Consider the following 26,341-nt stretch of genomic DNA (forward strand, 5'->3'; position numbering starts at 1 on the left):
TTTAAATTAAATCCAGGCAAATTTTGGGGGCAAAAAAGGGAAGATTTTAGGGGCAAATGTGGATTTTAGGTAGAAAAAAAAAGTGGATTTTAGAAGGATTTGGGGGGAAAAAATTAATTTTTGGGAGAAAAGGGAGGGATTTTTTGGAAAAAAAAAATTTGGGGATTCTGGGGGAGAAATTCAGATTTTTTTTTTTGGGTAAATAATCCCAAAATTGAAATTAATCCAAAACCCCAGCTCAGGAATGGAAGAAAATCCATGATTTCCCTGTTAAAACCCAACAGAATTAAAAATAATGCAGCCAATTAATGAATAATTAATTACGCTGACTAATTAATATGTCATTAGTTAATTAATTAATAATTAAATGAGCTGAGAAATAAAAGCAAAACGATGACTTGGCACCAATAATTTTTATTAAAAGCCAAAGAAATTAGAAATAATGAAACCAATTAAATTATTAATTAGGCTGGTCAGTTGAGAATGAATCACTAATGAATTATTAATTAGTTAAAGATGATCAACCTCACCTGTCAGGACTTTGGGGCTCTTGGTGTTGGTGCTTGGAACTTTCCTGGGAGGGTAAAAAAGACACCAAAAAATCAATTTAATTAATAATTATTAATTATTAACCCAAATTAAAGCCCAAGGTTTGAGCCCCTTGGGTGCCCAATTATTGTAATTAACATTAATTAATTAATGAGGGTCTTACTTGGTGATTGTTGGAGTTTTTTTGGGGTTCAGGACTCGTTTTTTCACCGTTTTTTTCGCCTGGAAGCGGAAAAAAAATTTGGGATTTATTAATAATTGACATGAAATAGAACTATTAATTCTAATTAATTAATGCTAATTAAGCCATTATAAAATATGAATTATGGCCATTGTTACTTAAATTTTCATTTAGATTTTATTAATCAATGTATGATTATATTAACAAATACATGGAACTGGATTAATAATAGTTGTTAATAATTAAGTTTGTTAATTAGTTTAAATTAATTTAATTTATTAGTGTGTGTGTATCTATAAATGTATGAAAAAGAAGCTTAATAATCATTAACACTTCAGTGGAATAATTAATTAATAGCTCTGGCTGCAATTCCCACTCCACCCCCATTTCTGGATGAATTCCCAGCTGGAATTCCCGGATTCCTGGACAGAATTCCCAGATCCTGACTGGAATTCCCTCTCCTAGCTTGGAATTTGTGGATTCCAGGATGGAATTCCTGCTCCTGGTTGAAAATCCCAGCTGGAATTTCCTGCTCCCAGTTGGAATTCTCAAATCCTGGGCTGGAATTCCCAGATTCCAGGCTGGAATTCCCTCTCTGGATTGGAATTTCCATCTGGAATTCCTGCTCCCAGTTGGAATTCCTGGCTGAAATTCCTGCTCCTGGGCTGGAATTCCCACTCCTGGTCAGAACTGCCACTCCCAGTCATAATTCCCAGCTGGAATTTCTTCTCCCAGCTGGAATTTCCACCTGGAATTGGTACTCCTGGTCAGAATTCCCAGTTGGAATTCCCTCTCCTGGCTAAAATTCCCAGTTAGAATTCTTGGCTGGAATTCCTACTCCCAATTGAAATTCCTGACTGCAATTCCCCACTGGAATTCCTGCTCCCAAGTTGGAATTCCCAGAACCTAGGATGGAATTCTCGTTCTCAGCTGGAATTCCCTCTCCTGGTTGGAATTCCCAGCTGGAATTCCAGCTCTCACCCTCATTCTATTCCCAGTTGGAATTCCCAGACTAGGACGGAATTCCCATCTGGCATTGCCACTCCCAGTTGGAATTCCTGGTTGGAATTCCTGATCAAATTCCTGGGTGGAATTCCCAGTTGGCATTTGCAGTTGGAATTCCTTGCTGGGATTCCTGGTTGGAATTCCCAGATCCTGGGCTGGAATTCCCACTCCTGGTCAGAACTGCCGCTCCCGGTCAGAATTCCCAGTTGGAATTCCCGGCTGGGAATTCCTCTCCCAGCTGGAATTCCCAACTGGAATTGGTACTCCTGGTCAGAATTCCCAGTTGGAATTCCCGGCTGGGAATTCCTCTCCCAGCTGGAATTCCCAACTGGAATTGGTACTCCTGGTCAGAATTCCCAGTTGGAATTCCCGGCTGGGAATTCCTCTCCCAGCTGGAATTCCCAACTGGAATTGGTACTCCTGGTCAGAATTCCCAGTTGGAATTCCCGGCTGGGAATTCCTCTCCCAGCTGGAATTCCCAACTGGAATTGGTACTCCTGGTCAGAATTCCCAGTTGGAATTTCTGGTTGGAATTCCCACTGGGAATTTCTGCTCCACCCTCATCTTCCAGATCAGCTGGAATTGGCACTCCTGGTCAGAATTCCCAGTTGGAATTTCTGGCTGGAATTCCCACTGGGAATTGCTGCTCCCACCCTCATTTTCCAGACGCCATTCCCGGCCAACATTCCCGCTCTTGGCTGGAATCTGCACTCCCACCTGTAATTCCCGGTGGGAATTCCCGGATTGCAGGCTGGATTCCCTGCTCCCAGTCAGAATTCCCAGTGGGAATTCCCGCTCCCACCTGGGCCCTCTCGGCCACGCTGATCCGGACGCGTTTCCCGTTGAGCAGCACCGGCGCCGTCTCCCCGAACTTGACGGCGGCGATCACGGCCTCCTTGTAGTTCATCTCCAGGTAGGCCTGGAACACAGGGAATGCCGGAATTCCCGGAATTCCCGGCGTTAGGGGGGAGGTCTGTGGGAGGGAAATCCGGCCGGGATTGGGAATTGCAGGGAGGGAATCCAAGAGTGGAGGGGAAAGGGAAGAAGGAGGAAAAGGGAAAGGGGAAAAAGGGAGAAGGAAGGGAAAATGGGAAAAGGAAAATAAAGGGAGAACAGAGGGAAAAAGGAGGGGGAAGGGAAAAGGGAGAAAAGGAGAATGAAGGGGAAGGAAGGAAAAAAGGAAAACAAAGGGAGGACAAGGGGAAAATAGAAGGGGAAGAAGGGGAAAAAAGAGGGGAAAAAAAGGGGGAAAAAAGGGGGAAAAAGGGGGAAAAAATGGAAAAATAGGGGAAAAAGGGGGGGAAAAAAAGGGGAAAAAAAGGGGAAAAAGGGGAAAAAGGGGGGAAAAAAGGGGGGGAAAAAAGGAAAAAAAAAGGGAAAAAAGGGGAAAAAAATGGGAAAAAGGAGAGGAAAATAAGGGGGAAAATGAGGAAAAGAGAGGGGGAGGAAGGGAAAAGGAAGGGAAAGGAAGGAAAACCAAGGGGAGAAAGGAAAATAAAGGGAGAACAACGGGAAAAATGGGAATAAAAGGGAATAAAAGAGGAAAGGGGGAAAAATGCAAAAAGGGGGAAAAATGGAGAAAAGGGAAGGGGATAAGGGGGGAGAATGGGAAATAAAGGGTGGGAAAAGAAGGGGGAAAAAGGAAAAATGATGGAAAAGAGAGAAAACAGAGGAAAAAGAGAAGGGGGAACAGGAAAGGGGAAAAAGAGGAAAAAAAATCCACAAAATCCCACAGAGTCCCCAGTCCTGGCGGGATCCCCGGGAATGCTGAGCCCCGATCCCGATGCCGTTCCGGGCTCACCTCGTTGCGGGAGCGCAGCACGATGAGGTCGCTGACCTTCCCGAAGGGCTGCACCAGCTTCTTGATGTCCTGGTCGGAAAATCCCGAATCCGGCAGATCCGAGATCTGCAGCACGGTGCCGCAGCTCAGCAGCTCCTCCCTCAGCAGCTGCAAACACCGAGAGAATTGCGGAAATTCGGAATTCTGATGGGTTTTGGCACTGCTGGGAGGGATTGGGGATTGTGGAGGAAAGATGGGTGGAATTCCAGAATTCCAGGATTTTTTCATCCCTGGGAGTGTTCAAGGAAAGGTTGGGTTGGAGCCACCTGAGATTGTGGAATAAATCCTGATGGAATTCCAGGACCTTCCATCCCTGGGAGTGTCCAAGGAAAAACTGGACTGGAGCCACCTGGGATTGTGGGAATTGTGGAATAAATCTTGATGGAATTCCAGAATTCCAGGATTTTTTCATACCTGGGAGTGTTCAAGGAAAGGTTGGACTGGAGCCACCTGGGATTGTTGGAATTGTGGAATAAATCCTGATGGAATTCCAGGACCTTCCATCCCTGGGAGTGTCCAAGGAAAAACTGGACTGGAGCCACCTGGGATTGTGGGAATTGTGGAATAAATCATTATGGAATTTCAGGAATTTTCACCCCTGGAAGTGTCCAAGGAAAGGTTGGATTGGAGCCACCTGGGATTGTGGAATAAATCCTGATGGAATTCCAGAATTCCAGGATTTTTTCATCCCTGGAAGTGTTCAAGGAAAGGTTGGATTGGAGCCACCTGGGACTGTGGAATAAATCACGACGGAATTCCAGAATTCCAGGATTTTTTCATCCCTACAAGGGTCCAAGGAAAGGTTGGATTGGAGCCACCTGGGACTGTGGAATAAATCACGACGGAATTCCAGAATTCCAGGATTTTTTCATCCCTGGAAGTGTCCAAGGATAGGTTGGATTGGAGCCACCTGGGATTGTGGAATAAATCACGATGGAATTCCAGAATTCCAGGTTTTTTTAATCCCTACAGAAGTCCAAGGAAAGGTTGGATTGGAGCCACCTGGGACTGTGGAATAAATCACGACGGAATTCCAGAATTCCAGGATTTTTTCATCCCTGGAAGTGTCCAAGGATAGGTTGGATTGGAGCCACCTGGGATTGGGGAATAAATCATGATGGAATTCCAGAATTCCAGGTTTTTTTCATCCCTACAGAGGTCCAAGGAAAGGTTGGATTGGAGCCACCTGGGATTGTGGAATAAATCACGATGGAATTCCAGAATTCCAGGATTTTTTCATCCCTGGGAGCGTTCAAGGAAAGGTTGGACTGGAGCCACCTGGGATTGTGGAATAAATAGTGATGGAATTCCAGAAATTTTTCATCCAAGGAAATGATGGATTTGAGCCACCTTGGATTGGAAGGTTGGGATTGTGGAATAAATCCTGATGGAATTCCAGGAATTTTCATCCCTGGAAGTGTCCAAGGAAAAGTTGGATTGGAATTGGAGCCACCTGGGATTGAGGAATAAATCTTGATGGAAATCTGTAATTCCAAGGAAATGCTGGATTTGGATTGGAGAAACCTGGAATTGTGGGAACTGTAGAATAAATCCTGACAGAATTCCAGGATTTTTTCATCCCTGGAAGTGTCCAAAGAAAGGCTGGATTGGAATTGGAGCTACCTGGGATTGTGGAATAAATCATGATGGAATTCCAAAATTCCAGGATTTTTTCCTGTCTGGGAGTGCCCAAGGAAAGGCTGGACTAGAATTGTTGGAATTGTGAAATAAATCTTGACGGAATTCCAGAATTCCAAGGAAAGGTTGGACTGGATTGTGGAATAAATCATCTCAAAATCCCTTCCCATACAGAATTCCAGAATTCCCACGTGCATCCTGGCAGGAATTCCGCCATGGAACAACTTCCCTGAAGTCACACCCTACCCAAACCCCAGGAATTCCCAAAAACCCCCAAACCCCTCGGAATTCCCACCAAACCCCAGGAATTCCTGCCAAACCCCCGGAATTCCCAACCCCCCCCAAACACCCGGAATTCCCAAACCCCCCCAAACCCCCGGAATTCCCAACCCCCCGGAATTCCCAAACCCACCCTGTTGTAGGGCTGACTCTTCCCGGACGATTCCTCCTCCTCCTCCCTCTCTTTTTTCGGGGTCGCCCCTCGGCCTTCCGGGGCAGAGCTGGGTCCCGCCCCTCCCTCCTTCCGGGGATTTTTCGGGATGCTCCTGGAGGTTTTCTTGGGAATTCCGTGGGGTTTCCCGGAGCTCAGGGACTCCTGGACGGCCGCCTGCAGGGATTTGTGCTTCTGGAATTCTGCCAGGAATCCCGGCCCCAGCGTTTTCATCACGGCCTCCAGAGCGGCTTTCCTGGCTGCGGGAGCAGAGCGGGCGTTGGTGGGGTTGGGGAAAAAAAATGGGAATATTTCAGGGATATTTTGGGAATTTTGGGAAAAAATGTGAATTTTGGGGGGAAAAAAAAAAAAAAGTGAATTTTTTGGTGGATTTTTTTTGGGAAAAAAACTGAATTTTTAAATGTTTTTTTAAAAATTTTTAAATTATTTTTTAATTTTTTTGGGGAAAAAAAACCCATGAATTTGTTGAGATTTTTTTTTTTAATTTTGGGGAAAAACCAGGAATATTTTTGGGAATTTTTGGGGAAAACCCAGGAATTTTGTGGGATTTTTTTTGGAAATTTTTGGGATTTTGGGAAAAAAAAGGGGAATGTTTTTGGGATTCTTCTGCGGGAAAAAACAGGAGTTTATTGGAAAAAAATCAGGAATTTGTTGGAATTTTTTTTTTTTGGGTATTTTGGGAAAAAACTGAATTTTTAAAAATTTTTTTGGGGATTTGTTTGGAATTTTTTTTTATTTTTGGGGGAAAAACCCAGGAATTTTTTTTAAAAAAATCCAGGAATTTGTTGGGATTTTTTTTTTAATTTTGGGGAAAACCCAGGAATTTTTTGGGAAAAAAAAATCTAAGAATTTGTTGGGTTTTTTTTTGTTTTTAATTTTGGGAAAAACCCAGGAATTTTTGGGCATTTTTTGGCAAATTGTTGGGATTTTGGGAAAAAAACCCAGGACTTTTTGGGAATTTTTTTGGGATTCTTTTGAGGGAAAAAAGGGAATTTATTGGGGAAAAAAACCCAGGATTTTGGGGGATTTTTTTGGGTATTTTGGTAGAAAAAACAGGAATTTTTTTGGAATTTTTCTCCACAAAAAAAAAAAAATCAGATTTGGCCTGGCTTCCTAGGAAGGAATGGAAAAAAAATGGGATTTTTTTTGATTTTTTGGGGAATTTTGAGGAATAAAAGGGGAATTTTTTGGGGAAGATTTTGAGGGGAAAAGGATTTTTTTTTTTTTTTAATGGGATTTTTTTGGAATTTTTTTGGAATCCTTTGGGAATTCCCTGCTGCTCTCTGAGCCCACAGTACTTACTAGCTCGGAGCCTTCCTGGGCTGCTCAGGGTGCTTTAATTAGTCCTTAATTAGTCCTTAATTAATGCCCGGCTGCTGCACGGCTGCGGAGAACCCACAGGTCGGTTACTGGTCGGAGCATTCCCCATTTATTTCATTTATCCCTAAAAAAAATCCTGGGAATCCCAAAATTCCCATTGGGAGCGAAAAAAAACTTCGGGAAAACCCGTTGAGCGTTGCCAAAATTGCAATTAGGGGTGAAAATTTGGGAATTCCACTGAGCAATCCCGAAATTCCCATCAGGAATCCCACTGAGCATTCCCAAAATTCCAATAAGGGATGAAAAACCTTTGGGAATCCCATTGAGCATTCCCAAAATTCCCATCAGGAATCCCACTGAGCATTCCCAAAATTCCAATAAGGGATGAAAAACCTTTGGGAATCCCACTGAGCATTCCCAAAATTCCAATAAGGGATGAAAAACCTTTGGGAATCCCACTGAGCATTCCCAAAATGCTGATAAGGGATGAAAAACCTTTGGGAATCCCACTGATCATTCCCAAGATTCCCACTTGGAGTGAAAAACCAACAGGAATCCCACTGAGCATTCCTGGAATTCCCATTGGGAATGCCACTGAACATTCCCAAAATTCTGATCAGGGATCAAAAAACCATCGTGAATCCCAGCGAATTCCCAGAATTCCCATTGGGGGTGAAGAAAACTTTGGGAATTCCACTGAGCATTCCCAAAATTCTAATCAGGGATCAAAAAACCATCATGAATCCCAGCGAATTCCCAAAATTCCCATTGGAGGTGGAAAAAACTTTGGGAATCCCACTGATCATTCCCAAAATTCCCTTTGAGGGTGAAAAACCAACAGGAATCCCACTGAGCATTCCCGAAATTCCCATTGGGAATCCCATTGACCATTCCCAAAATTCTGATCACGGATCAAAAAACCATCATGAATCCCAGCGAATTCCCAAAATTCGGGCGAGGAAAACTTTGGGAACGCCGCAGCATTCCCAAAATTCTGATCAGGGATCAAAAAACCGTCATGAATCCCATCGAATTACCAGAATTCCCATTGGGGGTGAAGAAAACTTTGGGAATTCCAGTGAGAATTCCCAAAATTCTGATCGGGGATCACAAAACCATCATGAATCCCATGGAATTCCCAAAATTCGGGCGAGGCAAGCTTTGGGAACGCCGCAGCATTCCCAAAGCTCCCTCGGCGGGCGGGCGGCAGTGACCTTCGGAGCGGCTGGAGCGGCGGGCGCGCTCGGCGCCGGGCGATCTCCGCGGCCGGGGGCTGCCCCTGGGGAGGGCGGATGGGTGGGATGGGTGGGAATAGTAACGGGGTTGGGAAAGGCGGGATGAGAAAGGAGAGTTGGGATTGGGGGAGGGAGATGGGGATTGGTGGGGAAAGAGGGAGTTTGGGGAAAGGGAGTTGGGGAAAAGGGAGATGGGAGATTTGTGGGGAAAGGGAGTTTGGGAAAAGGGAGATGTGGGATTTTTGGGAAAAGGGAGTTTGGGAAAAGGGAGATTGGTGGGAAAAGGGAGATTTGGGAAAAGGAGATTTGTGGGGAAAGAGGGAGTTGGGGAAAAGGGAGATGGGAGATTGGTGGGAAAAGGGAGTTTGGGGAAAGGGAGATTTGTGGGGAAAAGGAGTTTGGGAAAAGGAGATTTGTGGGGAAAAGGGAGATTTGTGGGAAAAAGGGAGATTTGTGGGAAAAAGGGAGATTTGTGGGAAAAAGGAGTTTGGGAAAAGGGAGATGTGGAATTTGTGGGAAAAGGGAGTTTGGGAAAAAGGAGATGGGAAAAGGGAGATTTGTGGAAAAAGAGAGATTTGTGGGGAAAAGGAGTTTGGGAAAAGGGAGATGTGGGATTTATGGGGAAAGGAAGAAGTGAGAAAGAACTGGGTAAAAATGGGAAAACACTGGGCAAAACTGGAGTAAATTGGATAAAACTGGAAAAAATGGATAAAACTGGAAAAAACGGGAAAAAAAGATTGAATGGGACTTAAAGGGATCAAACTGGAGTGAAAGGGATAAAACTGGAAGAAAATGGGGAAAAAAAAATTTAAAAATGGAATAAAAAAAGAAAAAATGAAAACATGGAAAAAAGGGAAAAAATTTAAAAATGGGAAAAAAAGGAAAAATAATAGAAAAAAAATGGAAAAAAATGGGGGGAAAATGAGGGGAAAAATGGACTTAAATGGATGAAACTGGAAAAAAAGGGATAAAACTGGATGAAACAGGACTAAACTGGAAAAAATGGAAAAATGGACAAAACTACCAAACTGGACTAATCTGGAGTAAACTGGAAAAATCTAGAAAAAACTGGAAAAAATAGAGAAAAATTGAGGAAATTTGGAAAAATGGAAATACTGGATTAAATGGGATCAAATGGGAATAAAAGACATAAAATTGAATAAAAGTGGAAAAATGGAGAAACTGGGGAAAAATGGGCTAAACTGGACTAAACTAGATAAACTGGAAAAATGGGAAAAACTGGAAAAAACTCGAAAAAAAACAGGAAAAATAGAAAAACTGGGAAAAATGGATAAAAATATGTGGAATTTAAGGTACCTCCAACCAAAAACCAGCTTGGAATTCTATGGAATTTGGGACAAAATCCTATAAAAAGGCCCTGAAATTTTATAATAAAAATGTGACCTTGCAGAGAGGGGTTGGAGAGGGCAAATCAGGCAAGAAATGGTTAAAATTAATTAATTAATTAATGAGCAATTTGGGGAAGGAATGAAAATCACAAGGTACCTGCTGGAGGAGTGAGCCTCAGGATTCCACTCGGGATATCTGTTGATGACAAAGGGAAAAGTGTCAGTGGAAAAGCCAAAATTCCCTAAAAAAAAGGGATTTTTCTGGATAAGTATTCCCATTTGGGACCTCAAAAGCACCAAACGTTGATTTCTGTTTGTCCAAGTGAGGTTGGATGGGAATTGGGATGGTGGGAATGTCCCTGGATGGGATTCCAGGTTCTTCCCACCCCAAACCATTCCAGGATTTTGGAGCTCCCTGGCTCTGGGAGAACTGGGAATGTTCACCTGGAGAGGGGAAAATTCCAGGGAAAACTCTGAGGGATTCCAAAGGGGAGCTGTGATTTTTGGGGTGATTCAGGACTGGATCCCAATGGGTGTTTAAAATCCCAAAACATTTCTTGGGATGGGGGGAGAATCCAGGGAAATGCTGAAGTGTCCAAGGCCAGGCTGGACAGGGCTTGGAGCAACCTGGGATAGGGGAAGGTGGGAATGGGTGGGATTTAGGGTCATTCCCAACACAATTCCAGGATTCTGCTCTGGAGCCAGGCTGGGAGAGCTGGGAATGTTCTCCTGGAGAAGGGAAATTCCAGGGAATGCTCAGAGTCCCTGAAGGGGCTCCAGGAGAGCTGGAGTTTGGGACAAGGCCTGCAGGGACAGCACACAGGGAATGGCTCCCACTGGCAAAGGGGAGATTGGGCTGGGATCTTGGCAAGGAATCCCTGGCTGGGCTGGAATTCCCAGGAAATCCCAGGAATTCCCAGCCCTTGGATCCCTGGCAGTGTCCAAGGCCAGGCTGGGATGGACCTGGATCCACCTGGGATTGTGGCAGGTGTCCCAGCCCATGGATGGGGTGGAACTGTTGGGATTTAAGGTCCCTCTCCAGAATTCCATGATTCCCAGCGGAATCCCCGTGGATCCCCAATAGATTCCCCAGTGGGTCCCCAACGGATTCCCAGCAGATCCCCAATGGATTCCCCAGTGGGTTCCCAATGGATTCCCAGCAGATCCCCAATGGATGCCCCAGTGGGTTCCCAATGGATTCCCAGCAGATCCCCAATGGATGCCCCAGTGGGTTCCCAATGGATTCCCAGCAGATCCCCAATGGATGCCCCAGTGGGTTCCCAATGGATTCCCAGCAGATCCCCAATGGATGCCCCAGTGGGTTCCCAATGGATTCCCAGCAGATCCCCAATGGATGCCCCAGTGGGTTCCCAATGGATTCCCAGCAGATCCCCAATGGATGCCCCAGTGGGTTCCCAATGGATTCCCAGCAGATCCCCAATGGATGCCCCAGTGGGTTCCCAATGGATTCCCAGCAGATCCCCGGTGGATCCCCAATGGATTCCCCAGTGGGTTCCCAATGGATTCCCAGCAGATCCCCAGTGGATCCCCAAGGGATTCCCCAGTGGGTCCCCAATGGATTCCCCAGTGGGTTCCCAATGGATTCCCAGCAGATCCCCAATGGATTCCCCAGTGGGTTCCCAATGGATTCCCAGCAGATCCCCAGTGGATCCCCAATGGATTCCCCGGTGGATCCCCAATGGATTCCCCAGTGGGTTCCCAATGGATTCCCTGGTAGATCCCCAATGGATTCCCAGCAGATCCCCAGTGGGTTCCCAATGGATTCCCTGGTAGATCCCCAATGGATTCCCAGCAGATCCCCAGTGGATCCCAGATGGATCCCCAGCGGATCCCTTACTGTTGGCGCAGCCTGCGGCAGCTCTCAAGGTGGGCGGGGTTGTTCTGGTGCAGGATCCAATCCTGGGGGAAAAAAGAACATTGGGAAAAGTGGGATCAGGGTGGAAAACCCCGAGACCATCCCAATCCCTTGGAGCTGGTTTTTCACTTCCCAGCCCATTTTTACCTCGGAAAAGTCAAATTTCCATGGAATTCAGGCAGGAGGTTAAAAGCTGATTATCACTGCTCCAGAACGAGAGCCTCAATTAAATTGATTAATTCAATCAATTGATTACATTAATTAATTCAATCACTTCATTAAATCGATTAATTCTTCAATTAACCCACCCCCACGCCGGGGACGGCAGCAGCACGTGGATCACCAGAGGCTGCTCCAAAAAAATTGGAATGAAAGGGAATAAATCCATGGTTTGCTGTCACATCCATGAACAATTCCAGCTCCCTCAAAATGTGGCATCTCCACATCCAACCTCATTCCCAGCACGGAATTTCCGTGCCTGGAGCTCTGGGAATGTTCAGTTCCCATCATGTCACAGCTCAAAGGTCATTCCAGAGCCTCGGGATGTTTTTCACGCTCCTTTATAGTTTAAAAAATCTGATAAAAACAGGATTTCATTCCATATAAAAATACCTAAACTTGGGTTTAACTGGGAATATTGACAGGGAGCTGGGAAAAAAAGGAGGCAGTTTTCTACAGAGAAGGGATTTCCTTGGAAAACTCTGGAATTCTTCAAGGTGGAACATCAGCAATGATAATTATTAAATATCCCTGGGAAAAAAAAATCAACTTCCAGCTGCTCTTAGATCACAAATTCCAATCAAACACGGAATAATTAATATAAAATAATGGATCTGAAGAGTCAGGATGATGGAATAATTCCCACGTGGATAAAGCAGCAATTTCAGCATTCCAAGCAGGTTTTCCCAAATTCCAGGCAATCCCTAAGCAATCCCATTCCCAAAGATCCGGATTTTTCCAGGCTTCAATTTCACCAGGATGAACCAAAGCTGTTCCTCAAGGAAAACTCGGTGGGAACAAAAAGGGAATTTGACTCCCAGAATTCCAAATCCATGGTGCCAAGGAGAGGTTTTGGCTCCCAAATCCCTCCAGCTGCTGATGCAAGACTTTTGGGAATCTTCTTCTCCTTGCCAGGTCCTCACCAGCCAAAGCCCTCTGGATTTATGGATTTTCCTCCTTTTTGTCTCGTTCCTGGTGCTTCCCACTCTTTGGGAATAATCCACTGCCCATGGAATTATCATGGAATGGCTGGGTTGGAAGGGAACCTAAAGATGACCCCATTATCCCAGGTTGCTCCAAGCCCCATCTGGATTTGGACATTCCAGGGATGGAGCAGCCACGATTTTTCCTGGGATCCAGAGAAATCCTTTCCCTAAAATTATAGGATCTCTTCCCATAAATCTTGGTGAGAAGAAAAATTCCATCTGAACTCCTCCATTCCCACCTTCCCTAATTCCACCCCAACCTCCTCTCACTCACGGATCACCACCAAGAAATCCTGGAAGCAGAAGGTGGCGGAGCAAAGTGTCCAATAAAGGAATTCCGAGTGCAAATCTTCAGGAAAACTGAAAATCCCAAGGATTTCACAGATTCGAGGTCCAAGGAGGCGTCACCCCCAACTTTGAACGGATTTGGGGAACAAAAGTGGATAAAAATAAGGATAAATCCCATCCCTTGTGCTGGGAATGTTTCAAATCCACTTCATTCCAGACGTGATGGGACTGAGGATGAAGGAATCGTTGCTATTCCAAGAAATCTGCTCCATCCAAAACGTGAAGCGTTTGGAGGAGGAATCCCACAAATCCCGCTTTGTTATTCCCACAGAATGCAATTCCAAGTGGAAAATGAAGCTGCTCCATGGAACATCCATAAAATCCTTCGAGATTTTGAGGATTTGGGAAATCAGAATTGAAAGGGAACAGCAGCGGGGTCAGACTCCGCCTATCCCAGAGCAGAACTGGGAATTTTGTCCTAAAAAAACACCCAGGACACAAAGATTTTTGGGAATACCTGGCCTAAACATTGATTTTTGCCTCAAATTCTGATTTTAATGCCCCAAAATCCACCTTGGTCCCTGAGGATCCCACAGGAACATTCCTCAGGATCAGAGTCCAACCTCTCACCACATCCCTTCCTGCCTGAGATCAAAATGAGGCCAAATCTGTTATATTCTGGTGCTGCCCCAACCCCATCACTGACACCTCCACAAATTTCCACCATTTTTTTCCACAAATTCCCAATATTTTGGACCTGCTTGCTTCAAAGTTGAAAATTATCAGTTTTCCATAAAAAACTCTGGATGCAGGTGGGAAATACAAAAACTTGTTGCTTTTAGACCAAAAAAAAAACCCAAAACCTTAAAATGTAACAGAAATCTGTAAAAATGACATCTAGGAGGGATTTTTTCCCAAGGAAAATTCTGTTTCCAGAGTTTTGGCAGAGCCAAGCTGGAGGGACGATGTTGGGATGAATATCCCACATCCAGGTGGGAACCTCTGGGTTTCATATTCCAGTGGCAGGAATTCTCTTCCCATGGGCAATGCAGCATGGTTGGATCCAAAACGAGTCAATCCAAGAGCAGATTTTAAAAATCCACGGAAAAACCATGGAAAAATGGAGCTCAGCACCAACAGTCTGAACTCGGAACCCATTGTTGGAATTTTGTTTTCAGGATCTTCAGACATGGGACAGAGAAGGTTTTCATTGCTGAGCACCTTCATCATCATCCAATGCCGGTTCCTGTTATCCCAGAATCATGGAATGGTTTAGGTCGGAAGGACCTTAAAACCCATCCCAACTCCTGCCACGGCAGGGACACCTTCCCCAATCCCAGGTGGATCCAAATCCATCCAACCTGGCCTTGGGCACTGCCAGGGATCCACAGCTGCTCTGGGAATTCCAGCCCAGCCCCTGCCCACCCTCCCAGCCAGGAATTCCTTGCCAAGATCCCAGTCCAATCTCCCCTTTGCCAGTGGGAATAATCCACTGCCCATGGAATTATCATGGAATGGCTGGGTTGGAAGGGAACCTAAAGATGACCCCATTATCCCAGGTTGCTCCAAGCCCCATCTGGATTTGGACATTCCAGGGATGGAGCAGCCACGATTTTTCCTGGGATCCAGAGAAATCCTTTCCCTAAAATTATAGGATCTCTTCCCATAAATCTTGGTGAGAAGAAAAATTCCATCTGAACTCCTCCATTCCCACCTTCCCTAATTCCACCCCAACCTCCTCTCACTCACGGATCACCACCAAGAAATCCTGGAAGCAGAAGGTGGCGGAGCAAAGTGTCCAATAAAGGAATTCCGAGTGCAAATCTTCAGGAAAACTGAAAATCCCAAGGATTTCACAGATTCGAGGTCCAAGGAGGCGTCACCCCCAACTTTGAACGGATTTGGGGAACAAAAGTGGATAAAAATAAGGATAAATCCCATCCCTTGTGCTGGGAATGTTTCAAATCCACTTCATTCCAGACGTGATGGGACCGAGGATGAAGGAATCGTTGCTATTCCAAGAAATCTGCTCCATCCAAAACGTGAAGCGTTTGGAGGAGGAATCCCACAAATCCAGCTTTGTTATTCCCACAGAATGCAATTCCAAGTGGAAAATGAAGCTGCTCCATGGAACATCCATAAAATCCTTCGAGATTTTGAGGATTTGGGAAATCAGAATTGAAAGGGAACAGCAGCGGGGTCAGACTCCGCCTGTCCCAGAGCAGAATTGGGAATTTTGTCCTAAAAAATCACCCAGGACACAAAGATTTTTGGGAATACCTGGCCTAAACATTGATTTTTGCCTCAAATTCTGATTTTAATGCCCCAAAATCCACCTTGGTCCCTGAGGATCCCACAGGAACATTCCTCAGGATCAGAGTCCAACCTCTCACCACATCCCTTCCTGCCTGAGATCAAAATGAGGCCAAATCTGTTAAATTCTGGTGCTGCCCCAACCCCACCACTGACACCTCCACAAATTTCCACCATTTTTTTCCACAAATTCCCAATATTTTGGACCTGCCTGCTTCAAAGTTGAAAATTATCCGTTTTCCACAAAAAACTCTGGATGCAGGTGGGAAATACAAAAACTTGTTGCTTTTAGACCAAAAAAAAAACCCAAAACCTTAAAATGTAACAGAAATCTGTAAAAATGACATCTAGGAGGGATTTTTTCCCAAGGAAAATTCTGTTTCCAGAGTTTTGGCAGAGCCAAGCTGGAGGGACGATGTTGGGATGAATATCCCACATCCAGGTGGGAACCTCTGGGTTTCATATTCCAGTGGCAGGAATTCTCTTCCCATGGGCAATGCAGCATGGCTGGATCCAAAACGAGTTAATCCAAGAGCGGATTTTAAAAATCCACGGAAAAACCATGGAAAAATGGAGCTCAGCACCAACAGTCTGAACTCGGAACCCATTGCTGGAATTTTGTTTTCAGGATCTTCAGACATGGGACAGAGAAGGTTTTCATTGCTGAGCACCTTCATCATCATCCAATGCCGGTTCCTGTTATCCCAGAATCATGGAATGGTTTGGGTCGGAAGGACCTTAAAACCTATTCCCACTCCTGCCACGGCAGGGGCACCTTCCCCAATCCCAGGTGGATCCAAGTCCATCCAACCTGGCCTTGGGCACTGCCAGGGATCCACAGCTGCTCTGGGAATTCCAGCCCAGCCCCTGCCCACCCTCCCAGCCAGGAATTCCTTGCCAAGATCCCAGCCCAATCTGCCCTTTGCCAGTGGGAGCCATTCCCTGTGTGCTGTCCCTGCAGGCCTTGTCCCCAGTCCCTCTGCAGCTCTCCTGGAGCCCCTTCAGGGACTCTGAGATTCCCCTGGATTTTTCCCTTCTCCAAGTGCACATTCTGCAGCTCTCCTGGAGCCCCTTCAGGGACTCTGAGATTCCCCTGGATTTTTCCCTTCTCCAGGAGAACATTCCCAGCTCTCCCAGCTGGCTGCAGAGCATCTCCATGGCCTCCTCTGGATTTGCTCCAGCAGCTCCAGGTCCTCCTGACGTTGCCCCAAAGCTGGAGGCAGCTCTGCAGGCGGGGTCTCAGCTGGGCAGAACTCCCACCTTTCCCGCTGCCCAGGGCACAGGGATCTGTCTGGGACATTTGGAGCTTCCCATCCACAACACCCCAAGTCCTTCTCCGAGGGCTGCTCCAATCAGTCTCTTCCCACCTGGAAGACTGGATCTGTGCCGGGATTGTCCTGCCCCAGGAGCTCCTGCCCTCGCTGAGCCTCACGAGGTTGGGATGGTCCAACTTCTCCAGAATGTTGCGGAAAATCCCTCCAGGTGTGATCCCAGTGCAGAGCATGGTGTCACCTTCACCATGCCAAGGGTGACCAATCCCGGTGTCCTTGTCACCGACGGAGATGTTGAGCAGTGCTGATCCCAATCCTGGGGTGGCTGGTCCCACCTGGGCATGAAGCTGGTGACAACTCCAAGAGCCACCATCCATGAAATCCCTTTCTCCAGGCTGGGGACAGCCATGCCACCTGGGACAGCATCAAATGTCTCAAGTCCTTGGGAATCACCGGATCCAGTGGCTCTTCCAACCTGAGGTCCCATCCAGCTCTCCCAGAACGGGACAGGGAATGGCTGGGAAGACAAATCTTGAATGTCCAGGTCATCTCCAACCACCCAAAACCGACCAGATTTGCTGAACTGCAGAGCTGGAATTGAGAGGAATTCTTCGAACTCTGCAACTCATGGATACACCAGCTGGACATTTCTTCATCAGTTTTATTTTTGGGATAAAATTCCCAAACTCTTGTGGGTTCCTCTGCACCAGGGCCGGTCCTGGGAGGTCTCCTGTGTCCCTGGGAGACAAACACCAAACCCTTCCCAAGGGAAGGGAATCCGGGCCAGAGCTAAAGGACAGGGAGCAGATTTGGGAAGCTACAGTAGGATCAGGATTCCTGGGAACACATCCCACCCCAGTGCCACCAGGACAAGACTGCACAACCTTTAATCCACCCCAAAACCCTCAGCCAGAGCTGATCTGCCAACAGATTTTTAGTGACAACATTTCCCTCCTTAAACAAGAGAAGAATTCCCATCTAAATGAATTTCCTTTTCCCAAACTGTTTCTCCCCTTTGTTAACATGCCCCTATTTTCATTTTCCTGTTCAATTTACCCATTTTTCAAAAAATCATCCTTCTCTTCCCATTTCCAGCTGCCCACCGCCCTGGCCCTCAGCGCTTCCTGGGAAAAAGGGTTTGGGAATTTCTGTTTGTTTTTCCCTAACAAAGCCATTCCCATTTTCAGCCAGATTTTTAATTCACAGCAAACAGAGCCTAAAATCTCCAGGATTTTGCCAAATTACAGAAATCCCTCCCCCACAGCCTCTCCACACTTTGCAATTCAAATATATTAAATAATTATTAATTAATTAATTACTCAGGTTTTTTTATATCACATTCTCCCACATTTCTGACAGATCAAACCTCAGGCTTTCCCAGAGAAACCCACAGCTTCCAAAACATTTTTTATCTCCCAACAGCCACCATTTTCTCCCTTTGTTTTTTCCTTCAAAGCTGAAACTGTGATTTCCTTCAAGGCTGAAAGCTGGCAGGATGAATGGACGCATTTTCCGCGTCGCCCCGAGCCAGCCTCTGGAATATTCAGCGTTGTCACACAGAGCAGATTTGGAAGATGAAATTTCGGGTTCTAAATGGGCTCTTTTGTTTTCAGGCAGAGTTTGGAGGAGGAGGAGGAGGGGGGGAATGAACACACAGACATCTCACCCGCCCCCAGACATGATTTGAGTCCCCCACACACAACATTAATATTTCACTCCGCTGCTTGAGGTTTGTTTTGTTGTTTGAAACCCGCTGCAAAGTCAAAAAACACTTCAATACTAAAAAAAATAATAAAAATCAACACGTAAAGCAACTCTGAAATGCAACTGGGAGCAGAACATGCCGTTACAATCATTTCTAGCACCATTCCCAACACTCAAACTTGGCGACCAGCATCCCAATGCATGGAATTCCCAGGAAAAACAACCAGCTGCAGGAAAAGGTGCCGAGTACACACGCTTAGGGAATAATCTGGGAAAGCCACTCACCTTCATATGAGTGCATTCAAGGTTACACAGAGAACACAAATGTGGGAATATTCGCGGCGACGTGGCATAGTAGTCGTTCATCATGGACGGGGTGGGCAGGCGTTTGCTCTTCTGGTCCGGGAACACGGGCAGCCAGGACGCCTTCACCACCCCGAACGGGGATTTGATGGGCTCCTGCGCCGGCGGGTGGAAGGGTTTGTGGTAGGGTTTGTGTCCCGCCGAGGTCCCGCCGGCAGTGCTGGGCCCGGGGTGGGCGCTGCCGGCGTCGCGCTGCTTCTGCTCGTGTTGGCTGATGGCGGCCAAGAGCCCGGCCGAGAAGGGCGGCGGCGTCAAGGGCGGCAACACGTGCTGGGACACGGGCGGCTGGACCAGCGGCGGCATCACCGGGGGGAGCATGGGCTGCGGCAGCGGCGTGGGCAGCAGCGCCGGCAGAATGGGCGGCAGCACCGGCGGCATGGGCGGCTGGGACACCGGCTTCACCACCGGCAGCGCGGCGGGCGCGCTGCCGCACAGCACCGGCACCTTGGCCGGCGGCTCGGCCGGGAAAAACGATGGAGTGGGAGAGGAGTCAGTTGGGAAAGCCGGCAGCTTGATGAGGTCTTCGGCCGGGAACACGGGGTTGCACGGCACGCTGGGCGGCGGGACGGCCACCGGCACGCTCTGCTCCCGCTGGAATTCTTCCCGGATCTCCGCGCTCGAGCTTTCGGGATTGTAGACGCGCGCTTCCAGCGGCTCCTCTGGCAGCGCCTCGGGGTTGTAGGTGCGGATCTCCAGCGGGTCCTCGGTGTAGCCGTACTTGCTGGCGTGGCCGTAGTCGATCACTTTGCTCTTGACGGTGGCGCCGCCGCTCTCGCCCACCGGCTCCTCCCCCCGGCTCGGAGCGTGCAGCCCGGACACGGCGTGGCCCATCTTCCGGATGCGGATCTCCCGCAGGATCCGCGGCATGTTCTCGGGCGTCAGCTGGTCATCGGGGTAGCGGCTCAGCTCCTCCAGGTCTTCGTTGGACAGCCCGAAGCTCGCTAAAATGCTGGAGGCGCTTTCGGGCGTGTAGCGGTTCTGGGGGTTGGAGTTCTGCTCCAAGACCGGCGCCGGGCCGGGCGGCTTTGGCCCGGCGGTGCCGGTGGGGCAGGGGCCGCCATCCCAGCGAGTGGCGCGCGGGTCTCCCTTCTGCTCCTGGTGCAGGCCGGTCTTCTCCTTGACTTTCCTGGGATCGGCCCTGTGCAGCGTGACGCGGACGTTGATCCTCTGTGAACCCGTCCACTGCAGCGCGTCCTGCCCCGAGAATCTCTGCGGCGCTCCTTGGGGCGTCGCGGGTGCGGCTTTCCTGGGCGGCCCCGCCGCGCCTCCGGCCCCAAAACCTCCCGGGGGTTTGCTGCCCGACGGGTTGGGTCCTCTGGGCCTCGGGGGCAAGGTTCCTCTGGGGCTAAACATTGCGTCTTTCAGCAATGCCTGGCGGGCGCCAGCGTGGGGAGGTGCCCGCCCGCCGCTGGCAGCCAAGTGCTGGAGAGCCAAGTGGGTCTTAATTTGGGCAAGCTGAAAAGGAGGAGGGCCCAACACAAGGGGGCTGGCAAGGCCAAGGTTCAGGGAATTCACAAGTGGTGCGAAACTTTCCAAGAACAACACAAAGCTGCAAGTTAAAAGACAAGGATTAGATGGGTCATCTTTGGCATCTGCTCACAGCGGCTTCTAGGACGGGGAGAAAAGCAACCCGAGGCACAGAAGCGGGATTTGCACCACAGTTTAAAGCACTCAAAATTCACAAAAAAACCCGTTTTTCTTTCACTGTTTAAATCTTAAATATAGAGAACAGCTGATTAATCAATTAAACAGGTGATTAACAAGCTTAACCCAACAGATTGGATGTCACAGGGAACACAACTGGTGGCGACACTTGCAACAGCATCGCTTAACACCTGGCATTTCATTTCTTTGTGACAACAGAGTTTGTGTTTAATTACAATTAATAACTTTAGGAGCAGTAAGGCAAAGCGTGAAACCCCCCTGCTGGAAGGGTGACGAGGGATGAGTTGGAAGTAGAACCATTTAGATGGAGAACTCCAACCACTTCCAACTGGGTGGAGCCGAGCCGAAGCCGGAGCCGTTTCCAGGAGGACACTCCCATGAGCGCTCTCATGGGTGAAGAGCAAACCCTGCAAGAATTCACAGGGTGGGACGAGGCTGGAATTCTGTGGGTAGAAAATATCCGATCTCTCCAAGAGCTTAAATGGAAAGGGTTTGAAACAGAGAGGAGTAAAATTGTACAGGAACAACGACAACAGAAAAATCTCCACACAAAAAGCACCGTGGTCAATGGAAGCGGGGCTTGGTTTGGGTGAAATCACTGAGAATTCAGTGCTGTGAGGTGGGAAAAGAAGGTACAAATACAGGGAGAGGAAAATAAAACACCACAGAGCTCTGGAAAAAGAATCACACAGGGCTTGGGGCTGGAAGGGACCTTAAAGCCCATCCTATTCCACACCTCCCATTATCCCAGGGTGCTCCAAGCCCCGTCCAAGCAGATCAGGGATGGAGACCGAGACCAGTGAAACATCAAAGAGCGGCAAAGTCCTTGTGCAGCTCCTCGAGGACCGAGCGAGGATATTGGGAATTCTGCATTCAGGGAGAGGACAAAGCAGCAGCCACAACATCAGCGTGTTCCCAGCTCCGTCCCTGATCCCAACCCCAAACGCGGCACGGCCAGAGCGGCAGCTGCAAAAACTCCCAACCCCGTCCCAGCCCAAACCAGGAGAACTCCAAACCCGGGAATTCCTCATTTCCCCCCTTGTCCATTTGTTGTCTCCTGGAACTGGACTCTTCTTGCAGGTTTTCCAGGAGTTTTCCCAGCCGTTCCTGAAGGTCCGTGCAGAGTTCCTGCAGCGCCGAGGTTCTCGTCTCGCCAATGCCGACGTCGTCACGGGGTTTTGTTTTCCAAGCTCGTGGAAGTTGACTCCAGCTGGAAGTTTTTCCACGAGCAGAGGTTCACACTGAGATCACAGCTCAAGTAATAAACCTTACAGGGAGTGACTGAACACAGGTGCAGGAGAGGAGGATTTTCCAGCGTAATTCCCGGAGTTTGTTCCCATCTGGCTGTGAGTTTTTTTGAGGAATTATTTAACTTGAAGCGAGTACATATTGTTCAGGCTCAGGAGAAACATGAATCCTATTAATCCTCTCCAAGCAAACAATAACCAGATTCCCACCAGCCCGCATTCCCAAAATTCCAGCCATCTCACCCAATATTCCTCCTCCTTCCATAAATTAAATTAGATTTCAACAGGAGCTGCATGTGAAGCAAAGTTTGCTCCAGAGGGTTTCCAAACTAATGTGAATCAACATTCCCCGAGCCACCTCCTGCCTTTCTGTGTGTGTTTTCTCCAGAATTCCCAGCACTGCAGGACAAAAATTCCTTCTGAGCCCATCCCTGTGGGAAGCACTTGGAGAAGGAACACTGTCAAAGCCATCACCAGGACAACCTCAAATGGATCAGCGGAGCAAATCTGAAACACCACCAACCTTAATTCCACAGATCAGGAATCTCCCAAAGGAGATAAAAAACCAGAATTCCCATAGGATGAGTTTTTACCTCTCCAGGTATTTCCAGGTGCTGCATCTCACATGGACACCTGGGAGCAGGGCAGTTCCTACAGCAGGATCGGGAGTAAAAACTCACCTCTGCAAACCTCAGCTCGTTTGCCTGGCCAGGGATGGGATCCAGGCTGGGAAAGACTTGGAGCAACCTGGTTTATGGAAAATGTCCCCATCCATGGCAAGGGGTAGCACTGGATGGGATCTGAGGTCCCTTCCCACTCAAACCAGTCCAGGATTCTAGGAAGGGCTGCGGACAAGGAGCTCCCGAGTGACCTTTCCAAAGGAAATGCTGGAAATGCTTCTAAGGAAATGCCAAGATGGAGTAAACAATGGTCTGGAGATATCAGGGAGAGCCTCACCTTCCTCTTCCAGGCAGCTTTGTTTGTAAAGCGTCGGAGTCTCGGAAGCGCCACTGCTGGGACAGGGACACCACAGCAGGGACCGAGCTCCGAGCCGGGGCTGCGGCGACACTGAACGGAAATCAGGTGGAATCATGGAATGGTTTGGATGGGAAAAGAGCTTAAATCCCATCCAATCCCACCCCCAGATCAGGGACACTTCCACCATCCCAGGGTGCTCCAAGCCCCAGCGTCCACCCTGGCCTTGGACACTGCCAGGGATCCAGGGGCAGCCACAGCAAATCTGGGAATTCCTGCCCACTCTCCCAGCCCAGAATTCCTTGCCAAGATCCCACTGCAATCTCTACTTTTCCAATTTGAAGCCATTCCCTGGGTCCTGTCCCTCCATCCCTCATGTTCCAAGTCCCTCTCCAGCTCTCCCTTAGGCTCTCAGCTCTCCCTGGAGCTTTCCCTTCTCCAGGAGAACATTCCCAGCTGATCTCTGGGAACGGCAATCCCAGAACTTCAGAGCACCACACAAAAGCCGAACGATGCCTTCCTTGCTTTCCCCTCAACTTCCCGCCTCCATTTTTCCAGGCTTCCCAATGCAGATGGAGAAATCGAAAGTTCTGGATTTTAAGCTCTCCCTGGTGTTTGCAGCACCTGCACAAGGCTCCACTGCAAGAAGGGACAGATCTGGAGCAAGAATTCCTGCATGGAGGAAAAGGGCAAGGAACCTCAACCAGCACAGAATCCTGGGATTATTCCAGCTGGAAAACACCTTTGGGACCATCCAGTCCAAGCCGTGCCCGATGCCCACCTCGGCACTGAGTGCCACATCCAGGGATGGGACACTTGGACACCTCCAGGGATGGGCACTCCAAACCTCCTTGGGCACTTCCAAGGCCTGAGCACCCTTTCCATGAGGAAATTCCTGCTGATGTTCCCCCTGAGCCTCCCCTGGCACAGCCTGAGGCCATTCCCTCTCATCCTGTAACTCCCTGGGATCAGATCCCAAATCCCCCTCCCTGTCAGGGAGCTGTGGAGAGCCACAAGGTCCCTCTGGAGCCTCAGGAGAAGGCAGAAGCAGATTTCTCCTGCTCCAAAGAAGGTTCATCCAAAAGGAAATTCCAAAAGGAGAATTTCCTGATTTGTCCCTATAAATAGCATGGAAATTTCTGGCTCTGTGCTAACTCCAGAGCAGATAAACAAAGCTGGAACCAGAGCCATGCCTGGGAAGCTGCTGTGCCTTTCCAAGAGCTCTTCCAGAACTGACCACATCCCCATGGATCTCACTGTGTCCAGTCCCAAGACCTGGGTCTCCTTTGGAGATTCCCAGCTCGTCTTTTGTTTGATGGCAAAACCTTGGAATGTTTTGGAAGAACCTGGATTTTCCTCCTCCTTCCTGTGCTGCCCAACACCACAATGGCATCCAGAGGGTGCCATGGTCCTTCCCTCTGGAGAATTCCTCATCCAGAGCAGCGCAGATGTTCCCTCATCAAGGTCAGGACTTGGGCAAGGCATTCCCAAGCCCTTTTTCTGCATCTGGGAATTCTTTCCTGTGATCCTGGATGGCTCTGGGCACTTCACCACCCTCTGGGTGGATCTCTGGGATTGTCACCTCCAGACTTCCCTGTGCCCGCACAACCCCACCTCGAGGGGACATCCCAGTTCCAGCAGGCTCCTGGATTTTCCGGGTTATCCATGGTGTCCATCTGTATTATCCCTCCATCCTGGGATCTTCCAGCTCCTCCTGCATGGCCCAAATCCAGCAGAGCACGACAGATCCAGGTGGTCCGGCATTCCAGCAGAATCACCTGCCCTCAGGCAAAAAATTCCCAGGATTTGAGAGGTGAAAGCAGCTCCAGGCAAAATCCTCCCTGGGGACATTCTGGTTACCAGCTCCAGATCCAGCAGGATCTCAACTGGGATCAGTGGATTTGGAATTCCAAGAGCCAGGATCACTGGGAATGTTCCAGCCATACCAGGACACACAAGGGATTGGGATGTATCCTGCAGGATGAGGAGGAAGAGGAAGGCAGAATGGGAATGGTCCTGGAGCACCTGGATAACGGGAAGAGGACAAATCCCAGCCTGGAAATTTGGATTTCCCAGGGAAAAGAGAACAGTAAAGGCTGAGCTGGAATTGTGAAGCCTGAAGGAAGCAGATCCTTAAAAAGGACCAGGATGGGAAAGGAAGCACTTGGATAAGAAAACTCCTGGGATGAGATAAAACCATGTGGAAAAAAGGGACCCAAACCCCAAGCAAAGTTATTCCTCCCACTCTGTGCAAACCTGGAAGCCAAACTCCCATTTTCCCACTCCTCCATCCCAGTTTTCCTATGGAAAAGGACACTTTGCAGGTATGGAATATGCCTTCAGCCACTCCAGGCTCATTGCCAGCCCAGGGAAAGCCAAACTCAGCTCCCAAATCCCAAACAAAACTCCCAGCAAATGTTAATTCCATCCCTACCCAAGCAGATCAACACCAGCTGTGGGAATCTACTGGACTATTCCCAAAATTCTGACCCATCCCAGCCTTTGGAGCTGAAACCAGACACACCAAAATAAAAAAAAATAAAAAATCAGGACAAGCCTTTCAGCCAGGAATTCCTGAAACAGGACCAAAAACGGGCATTTTACTACCAGGAATCTTCCTCAAATTCCACTTCCAGAGCAGCACGAAGTTTGATAAATCAATATAAACACCAGCAACAGGCCCCTGACACCATCACCAACATTCATGCCTAAAATTCCCCAAAAAAGCCCAAATTCCACGCAGAATATTTAACTGATGGCAAGGAAGTAGGAAAATAGGTTTTATTTACCTTCAAGAGAGAAAGATAAAAGGGAAACACCCAGACCAGCTCCTTGTCTAGCAGAGAAATCAACGCAAATCCCAAATTCAGAAAGGAAAAGAAGGAATACAGGTTTTGGAAGCCTTTGGAAAACCCCACCCTTGGATAAATATCCTAAATTTCAACAGAATCTGGGGAAGAGGCTGGGCTGGTCCCTTCCATCCCCGCACCCCAGGGGAAGATTTAAATGGGGAAAAGAAATTAAAAATGAAATTCAGGATACTCCTTTTCCTTGGGGAATGTCTTATCCCAAAGAAAATCATGAGCTCATGTCAGATCCACCCTCTCTGATCCTCCCAGCAGCTGACTGAAGGTTTTAGATGCCCAGGGAAGGATCCCACAGCAGAGAACGGAGCAAAAAAACCCAAACCAACACCATTTAAACATCAGTTCTGGGCTGGAATTAGATTTTTGCAGGGCTGGTTTGGGTTCTGAGTCAGAAAAACCTATTAAGTTTTATGTAAATACTCTTAGAAATTACCCTATAAAAAGAGATTTTTAAAAAATTAAAACAACAATCCGCATTACCTTTCTGGTTTGAAATAACACTAAAGATACCCCTGTGCCTAAATCGCATTTTAAAAAAGGTTAAATCCCCCAAATGAGGAAGTTCCTGCAAACCACGTGATGCTACTGAGCTACAGCACTTGGCCTTCCGTAAAGGTAGTTTTTCTTCGGGTATTTTGCCCAATTCTGCTCAATTATTCCTGTTTCAAAACAGAAAAAAGGGGGAAATCCGCGTTTTTAATATCAAAACCGCGAGGAGGTGCCTGAGGTCACGTCCAGGTTCTGAGGTGCAAACCCAACCTGAGGCTGCTATTGCTCTATTTAGGGCCAATTTTAACCCAAACCCACAACTCCCAACATCTATATTCCATTGTTTTAACGTAAAAATGCTGAATTTGTGTATTTAAAGCCAGAGTAAGGATTAAATTAAGGATTTGAGTGTTGTTTGATGTGCAGGGGAATGGAGAGAGGACCAGGGCAGCGTTTCCCTCGCTTCAAACCTCTTAAACCCGAGACTGAAATGCCTAAAAACCAGATTTA

The 26,341-nt window shown here is 47.8% G+C and overlaps 1 protein-coding gene across 1 annotated transcript in view; it reads right to left on the bottom strand.

The window, feature by feature from the left end:
- The window catches only part of ZNF638 (zinc finger protein 638), a 54,810-nt gene that overhangs the window by 18,425 nt on the left and 10,044 nt on the right, over positions 1-26,341 (bottom strand). Inside the window, exons 2-10 of the mRNA XM_041403137.1 lie at positions 18,511-20,137; positions 11,427-11,488; positions 9,726-9,764; positions 8,199-8,269; positions 5,626-5,903; positions 3,537-3,683; positions 2,535-2,654; positions 713-771; positions 531-574 (exon numbers count right to left, since the gene is read on the bottom strand). Coding sequence (XP_041259071.1) covers positions 531-574; positions 713-771; positions 2,535-2,654; positions 3,537-3,683; positions 5,626-5,903; positions 8,199-8,269; positions 9,726-9,764; positions 11,427-11,488; positions 18,511-20,137 — 2,447 coding nt within the window. The remainder of the gene's footprint in view (positions 1-530; positions 575-712; positions 772-2,534; positions 2,655-3,536; positions 3,684-5,625; positions 5,904-8,198; positions 8,270-9,725; positions 9,765-11,426; positions 11,489-18,510; positions 20,138-26,341) is intronic.

This window comes from Onychostruthus taczanowskii, unplaced genomic scaffold (assembly GCF_017590055.1).
Source record: "Onychostruthus taczanowskii isolate IOZ18803 unplaced genomic scaffold, ASM1759005v1 scaffold2, whole genome shotgun sequence".
NCBI lineage: Eukaryota > Metazoa > Chordata > Aves > Passeriformes > Passeridae > Onychostruthus > Onychostruthus taczanowskii.